Genomic DNA, 8,329 nt, shown 5'->3' on the forward strand with positions numbered 1-8,329 from the left:
GGCTTCGGGCTGGAGGGGCTGGTCAGCCGTCTGCAACGCTCCTGGAGGTGCGCTGGGGATGTCTACCTGCTGGGCGCCACCAACTCCGGCAAGTCCACGCTGTTCAACACCCTGCTGCGCTCCGACTACTGCAAATCCCGTGCCCCCGATGTCGTCAACAGGGCCACCGTCTCCTCCTGGCCAGGTTAGGGGCCCGCTTGGCTTTGAGAGCAGATCTCAAGTGGATGGATGCCTCATTTCTGCCACCCTGCCTGGGGAGGCTGATACTTGATGGGAGCAGCTGTAGTTCCACCTCCAGCTTTGTGTTACTGGGTTTCACCCAAAAGTTGGAGAAGCAGTTTTCTTTATCTTGTTCCTTGGAGCTTAAACGTGCCAGGTAGCCAGAGGCCCAAATGTTCCTTCTGTTTTTTCCAGGAACGACACTGAACCTGTTGAAATTTCCAATTATTAATCCTACATGTGACAGGATATTCCGAAGGGAGGAGAGGCTGAAAGAGGAGGCAACAAAAACAGAAGATGAGCTAAGCAGTGAAGAAAAAAAGTACCTTAATCACCTTAAAAAGCATGGTTACTTAGTGGGTGAGTATTGCCTGAGTAAAGGTATTGCCCCTCTGCCCCAGTGAAAATCCTGCAATACACAAATGACTGCTAACTCCTTAATTTGCTGTAAAATCTAGCTGGCTTTGGCAAGTAATTTCTTCCCACTTTGAAATAACTCATTTCCATTTAATTACGGGAAAAACATGCTGTCTGCAGTAGCAATAAAAAAATCTCCAAACTCTCATTCAAGTTATTTTGACCAGTTTTTGTTCCCCGGGTAAAGGGTGCAAGACCTCTAGCTCTCTAAATGAGAGGGTTGCCAGAAGATAGCTCTGATTTGCAAATAATTCCATGTTTGACAGTCTAAGGCACTGAAAAAAGAAGGCAGCCTGCTTTACTGTAAAATGGAAATAATGGGGTGTCTGTGATCTGGCCCCTGATAAGGTTTTTGGACCTGAGGAGTCCTAAGCAAGAATTGTTGAATTAGCATTTTCTTAGCATCTTGGCATCTGAACATGCAAATTGCTAGCCATGTACCATCTTTATCACCTTTATATTACCAACGTGCATCCTTTTTAAGCAAGGGAAGGGACAGATGTCCAATTGAAGGAAAGACAAGTTAATAAATTAATTACCAGGAAACCTTTAATTTTAATCCAGGAAGAGTTGGAAGGACATTTCAACGGCCGAAGCCTAGCACTGTGGTTGAATTTGACCCTGACGAGCTCTCATACAGCATCGATGAAGATCCCAGCCATTCTCCTAAGAAGCGTGAGGAAAGGGAAGAGTTCACGTACAACGAAGTGAAGGATGCTCGCTGGTGTTTTGACACTCCAGGGATTGTAAAAGAAAACTGTGTAGGTACTCTGGGTTGCCATGTTTGGGGATGACAAGCATTGGGAGGACAGTTCTGCTTTAGCTGTGCATGTGGGAGAGTATTTCTGCTGCAGTCCTGGGTTAGAATTCTTTAGGTTTGGGCAATTGTGTTAAAATACGGTTTGTATTTACTTGGGAAGGGTTCGTCGTGTTAATGCTGTTGCATTTCTGAATACCGCATGCTGTGATCTTTGCAAAGGAACTGCATGACTGAGTCAGCAAACTTTCTTAACATCTGAATGAAGGGAAGTAAGCAATAGTGCTATAAGCATGTTTATACCAGGAGTCACCCAGAGAAGTTTGCGCTTTTTTAGCTCTGCCAGCCTACTGGAAAAGGTGGAGCTTAGGAGTATAACCAGTATTGTGTAACTGCACCAAATCTTTGGGAAGGCTTTCTCCTGAAGCTAACAGCATCTGCAGTGTTCCTGTTAACTGCTCCAGTAGCTCAGCCTACCTCAGTGTTTCAGTAGAGCAAGGGCTCTGAAGCCAATGCTGGCGTAGTGCACGTGTCCAAAAGGGTCGTGTTTTGGAGGTCATCTTTTTTTGGGAATATTACAAAGTGCAAGGAGATAGGAAAGTTCTGAAGAGGAGGAAGTGGAAGAACTGTAGTGAGACTGCACAGCCTAAGTGCTGATGCTGCTTTTGTGAACACTAGAAGGCTACTGTTTTTCTAGTAGATGTATTTGCCAGATTGTAACCCACTTTACTGTGGTACTTTGCTCTCTGATAGCTGGTTAGTGCCCAGGATAAAGACAGCTGTCAGCTTAGAGACCTGATTTGGTAACTGGAGATTGGTTATTGGTTACACAGGCTGCTGGCAAGTGTTTTGCTTTGCTGTGGGCCCTGCCGTGCCATGGAGATTGGTGACATCCCTACCTCCTCCTGCTTCTCACTTACTGTGTGGACCGGAATTGGACTGTTCTGTTAGACGTTCTTCATGCTGCTCTACTTGATCTTTTTCCTCGAGCAATATAGTAACTATTAATTTCGTTGTCTGCATTGAAACATCTGGAATGGCAATGGCAATTTATTTTGCAGGTTTTAAATCTCCTGACAGAGAAAGAAGTAAAGCTGGTTTTGCCAACACAAGCCATCGTCCCACGGACCTTCATTCTCAAGCCAGGAATGGTCTTGTTTTTAGCAGCCTTGGGACGTGTAGACTACTTAGAGGTAAGGGAAGAAAGGGGTTTGTGAGCAGCTGCTTCATCTCTTGTTATAGTACCAGGCAATAAAAGGCTTTCTGGGTAGCTTTCCCAGACTCTGCTGCTTTCAAGATGATTAATCTGTTAGTAAAGCACTGCATAAAGTCACAATGGCCTGGGATGGGGAGTTGCAGTTGAAAGGTTTGATACCTGTTACTAGTGTGCAGTATTTTATATTGTATAATGGTAAGTGCTTTTGAATGCTGACAAACGCCTTCAGCTTGATGTGCTTCCCATAACATACAAAGGCACAGGGCAGGGAGGGAGGGAAGAAAGAGAGTGCCAGAATTAACTGGGAAGATAGGTGTTTTTCCTTATTTCTGTGTTTTGTGTCTGCCAAGAGACACGAGACAGGTGTCCATCACCTTTCATGCTAAATAACCACACTGAATTTGTTCTTGGGGATTAAACTTGAGCAGAGATATCTCTTGGATGATTTGCCTGAGCTGAGGAGATGTGACAGCAGGGGAATATAGTATTGGGGGTGCTATATGGTGAAGCCATGGGTGCTTCTCTCCTGGAAGCTCAGCTGCCTTGTTTCTGTAAACCCTGCCTGCTCTGCAGTGACAGAGGCAAGGACCCCTCCTTGGACAAGGAGGGGACATCAGTCAAACAGATTTTCAACATGCAGGATAGAAACGGAGCAATAGAGAGCAATTCAGGGCTGCTTTTCTGTTGTCATCCTCCTCTTGTTATTTATTTCAGGGAGAAAAGCCTGCCTGGTTTTCTGTCATGGCTTCTAACCTGTTGCCAGTCCACATTTCTACCCTGAGTAAGGTAGATGCCGTCTACGAGAAGCATGCTAGCCAAGAGTTACTAAAGGTAAGAGGAGGTGCTGTCATGGACAGATAGGCACACCATCCTGCATGGTGAAGTGCCCTGGCTGGGGCACAATTGACGGGGAAGACCAGCACATGTCAGGAGTTTGGGACTTCTGCAGTGGGAGAGTGGAGATCTGCAGTGTGGAATTTGCAGTGCTCTGCTCTCTGATATTTGACTTTTCTTGAACAGCCTTAAAGTGCAGGCAGCAATGGGGATAATTTCCATGGCAAACTTCAGACTGGGGTTGCAGAACAGATTGCAGTTGAAAAATGTACATTTCTTATTCTTACCCCGCTGGATGCTCTGCCCATCCCTGCATGTTTTGGTAGTCTGACTTTTTCCTTGGTATTGCCACATACTATGTGGCACTTGATGGGGAACAGGGGGAGCTGGCTTTGTCCTGGCAGCTCCAGTCCTGCACACATCAAGAACAAATGCTGTCGCACACATTGAGAACAAAGTGCTGTCACTCACATCAAGGCAAGCTGGCTTGAGCCACCAGCTGGGTCCTGTAGCAGGCACTCCATCTTTGCCCACCTCTGAGCTCCCACTGGTTTGCTCTGGATGTGATCCTGATTCTGCTCTTGGCAAACCTGAAATTACTCCTGTAGGGTATTCAAGCCAGCTCTCACTTGGCTAACAACAGTCTAATATCTTTGTTCCCACTTGCGGCTTGCTTGCCAGTTTAAGGTGGGAGTGGTGAAGCACCTCTTGACTGTTATATCTTTTCTCCATGTTTTGATGTTAGGTTCCCATGGGTGGGGAAGAGCGAATGAAAGAGTTCCCCCCACTTGTCCCTGAGGACATTACACTGAAAGGAGTTGGTACCACTGAGGCAGTTGCAGATATCAAGCTTTCCTCTGCAGGTAATTTAATATTTCTTCATTAGTTTGCTATGCAGGGTCCGCATTCTAGAAGCATTGTTGGGAAGAGGCCTCTGATGGGATGAACCCATTTTTCCTGCTCAGAGCAGGACTGTCACCATCACAACATCAGGGCAGGCATGACTTTGTCTGTCTGAGGCTTGACAGCCTCCAAGAATGGAGATTGACAGACATGCTTGTACAGGATGACCACATTGGAATACTTTATGCTCTGGGTGCCATACAAGTTCCACAGCATCAGGAATGGCTGTGACACTGTCCGCTGTCCAGGTGAGAGGAGAAGGGCCATGGACTGTAAAGCTTTATTACTGTGGTTTTCGTAGTTCACACCATCCCTCTGAAGTTCACCAGCTGTGTCTGGGGAGAGCAAGATGTGTCTTTAGGTCCTGCCTTCTATTGTGAAAGGGCTGGATATGACCTTTGAGCTTGGTTTCTCAAAGAAGTAGCTGGGTAGCTCAGGTTCTTGGCCAGCACAAGAGGCACTGAGTTTGCGTCAGAACCCTTGTTCTGATACTAGTGGCTCGTCTTGCTGACTGACTGTATTTTTTTTTTTTGTCTGTGTAGGCTGGGTGGCAGTGACAGCTCACGCAGAAGAGAAATTGCTGCTCCGAGCCTATACTCCCAAGGGTACAGCATTGGTGGTGCGGGAGCCTCCCCTTTTGCCGTACATCAGTACCATCAGAGGGGCCCGGATCGCAGGGACTGCTGCCTATAGGACCAAAAAGCCTCCTTCCGTGGTAGAAAACCTGAAAACCACAGGGAGGAGATAGTGCTTCTCATCATCTGAGCAAGGCAGAAGACAGAAGAGCCTCTGGAGAACCTTGTTGCTTATTGATATTTGGGAGATCTTGGACTCCTTTTTAAAAGCAGACAGGCACATTATCGAAAGCCGGCCTGAAGGCTGATTCAGTACTCCACAAGCCCTGATCCATCTACTGAACTGCAGGCATTTTGAAGGAGCTGAGTGGCTGGTACCTGGCTGTGAGAGGTGAAACAGCTTCTCCCTGGGACCTACCAGTATCTATGAGCAAATCCCTTTGTGTTCGTTCTTGAAACACAGGATGGAAGCTCTCCTGCCTGCCCTGGGCTGGCTTTGCTGCTCATAGAATAGGTCTTCTCTTGTAGACATGCTCCTGCACGTCAGAAACCGTCACCTTGGAGGCTTTATGGTGTTTCCAGAGCTGGAGGAGGTGGAGGGAGCGAGGAGCAGCAGGGAATGCTCCAGTGTGGGTATGACCATCCTAGTGGTTGGTACTCAACAGCATCGACCAAAAATCAGGTCCTTTCAGTCCCTCAGCATCTGGGGCAGATGAGGGAGTGCAATGCCCTGCTTGTGGACACAGGAAAGGTGAATTAATGAGAAGTAGTTCTGCACATGTGCCTGAAGAGGAAACTTTTTGCAACTTGCTGCTTTGATTTGGTTTCTGTAGCTTGTGTAAAGGTTTCTGAAACTGAGGGTGTAAAATAAAAGTTTTCCAAGACACTTCTTTGTATCCTTTTCATATTGCTGACAACGCACTCTTGTGTGGGCATAACTACTCCATCAGGAAGGCCACTGTTAGAATTTAGTGTGCCACATCTGACAGGTGAAGGGAGGTGAGGCTGCTACAGCTCCATCCTGCCACGCCCAACCACAAGGGATGCTGAAGGTGCGCTCCCAGTAGGCACAGAGCACACGTACACCCTGCGTGCATGCAGATCTGGCTGCACAGATCACTGACAGACACACAGCACTAAAGTGAATGTGCACAGACCATTGGTGCTGTCTGTACATGCATGTACGTGGTGGATCCCTCCAGCTGCTGGGCTCAGACACTGTAACTGCTGGTCCCTGGATGCCATTTTCCCAGTTGCTGGCAGCTGGAGATGTGAGCCCCTGAGGCTGCAGCCCCACTTCAGTTACTGGTGCAGATGGTCTTGCTCAGACACACAGCTGGCCAGGACTCCCCTGGTCCCATAGGCTTGTGCTCTCACTCCTAGAGCCATCCAGGTGCTCTGGCACCCTGAGCTGGCTCTGAGAGGCCCCCATGGCCTTTCAGCCCTTCTCCAGCTAGTCCAGGTTGATCTTCACTAGCGATAGCACACTCGTCCTCACTTCAGTTGCTGCCCAGCTCCTCTGACCAGTGGTCTGGCTCCAGCTGCTGCCCTCGCGTCCCCATGCGCACACATGGACACGGAATAGAGAGCCCTCGCCCAGGAAAGTTAGGGAGGAATTTAATAAGGACACAGAACAGATTGTGCTGATCAGGTGGCCAGACAAGCGTACTGACTAGCCAACTATTTACACACAACTAGCCCTCTTTATCCCCTTACCCCTCTGTTTCCCACATTTGTCTCTGTGAGCTCCTTTGTGGGTGTGCAGCCTGGGCTGGGGAAGTTGCTGTGGTTTGGATGATGTTGAAGATGCCTCTTCACCGGCCTGTGCTGTGGCTCTGTTTGGACACAGCTCAACAGGACCAGCCTGCAGAAACCCTGCCTTGAGGAGAACCTGTCTAGTGCTGGCAACACACCACTTGATTTAATGGGGGTGTGGGAGATACCAGTGGAAAGCACCTCTTCTGCTTGCACCCCCTCATTCGGGGCAGATATGCGGTGTGGTCCAAGGAAAGCAGGCGTGGAGAAAGGCACAATGCTCTGAGCTAAAGGGGGAGGCAGGGAAACAGTCTGCCTGTGTCTGTTCCAACTAGCTTGACAAATCCCAACTTGGCATCCCCTACAACATTCCTCTGCTGCTGTACATCTGGGAAGGACACAACATGAAAGGCAAACAGCTCCACGTGTGGAAAGAGTAGCTGGAAGAACTGCCTCTGTTACAGTGGTGGTCCTTAGCCCGGGGGCTGGACCGGGAAAATTGCAGCCAAGGCAAGGGTTTGGTGCAACAGGTCCTCCTGGTTTTTGGGAAAAAAAAAAAAAAAAAGCCTTTTCATAAGGATGGGTGGGCTGCACGTGGGTTCAGGGGTGCTGGAGGCGTACCCAGGAGAAAAGGCTGGCTGCCAGCATGGGGATCTGCGGGCAGGGAGCATCCAACCCAGATGTGCAAGCGGTGAGCTGGGGTAGTGCAGGGGCTTGGCACTGGGCAGGTGTTGAAGGGCTTTTGCCAAAGCCATGCTGTGCTGTGAGAGCAGCAGCCAGCTAGCAACAGCCCCAGCTGGGAACAAAAACGGGTTTTCCAGACAGATGCTAAACCTCGGCGTGCAGGAGGTTGTAATGTGGAAGCAATTCATGTCTCCAAGAAAGCATCAAGCTGCCAGGACAGTATTGCAGCGGAGCTGAAGACCTGCTCGGAAAAGCGCTTCACAAAGGGAGAGTTCATGTCTGGTTTATGCCACACAGCCTGAAAGGTAAGACACTTTTTACCATGCCTGTGGCCAACGGCCAATTTCATCTTAGCACAGGTGCCAAAACCAGAAAGGTAGTTTGAGTCTGTGCAAAACTGAGGCGTAAGGAGAGGGCTGGGAAGGTCTGCTCTTCGTGGGTGTCCCAGGGCACGCTAGCAGGGTGCAATCATTTATAGCTGCTCCAGAAGAGCGTATTTAGCAGAACCTCTCTGTTTGATGGAGAACTGCACAAAAAAACCCCCCCAGCTTGTGGCTTCGGATGGGGTAGTTAAAATACAGGTAAAATCCTACAGAAGGACAGATTTGAAGGTCTAACAGGTCTCTCTGCTGCCCTGCAAGCAGGGACGTGCCGCCGCAGCTGGGAGCCGGTGGGTTGGTTTGCTTTGGCATGCATGCCTTGTGGCACCAGCTCACTCGCCCCCACCCCCCCAAAAAAAAAGGAAAAAAAAAAAAAAAGCGGCTTCCTTTCCCTGCCCAGTGGCTATTCCCTTGTCAGAGCTGCTCACAGCAGGGGACTCCCAGCCCAGGAAAATGGCCACTGCTTTCTATGGCAAGAGCAGTCCCATGTAAAAAGTCTGAAATTTTGCCCGCTGTTAACACTCCCAGAACAGCCTGTAGTGTGGGGAGAGGTGCTTTGGGCCGGGAGCCTGATGGACCAGAAGTTTTG

General features: G+C 48.9%; 1 protein-coding gene across 1 annotated transcript; it reads left to right on the forward strand.

Annotated features, from left to right (window-relative positions):
* Positions 1-3: 3 nt before the first annotated feature.
* NOA1 (nitric oxide associated 1) lies at positions 4-5,128 on the forward strand (the record flags this gene model as incomplete). The annotated part of the gene is made up of 7 exons (XM_010084984.1): positions 4-184; positions 415-579; positions 1,201-1,397; positions 2,455-2,586; positions 3,324-3,440; positions 4,189-4,306; positions 4,889-5,128. Coding segments are annotated over 7 exons (1,116 nt in total), but the record flags the coding sequence as incomplete, so codon positions are not given.
* Positions 5,129-8,329: the final 3,201 nt, after the last annotated feature.

This window comes from Pterocles gutturalis, unplaced genomic scaffold, assembly GCF_000699245.1.
Source record: "Pterocles gutturalis isolate BGI_N339 unplaced genomic scaffold, ASM69924v1 scaffold25015, whole genome shotgun sequence".
Lineage (NCBI taxonomy): Eukaryota > Metazoa > Chordata > Aves > Pterocliformes > Pteroclidae > Pterocles > Pterocles gutturalis.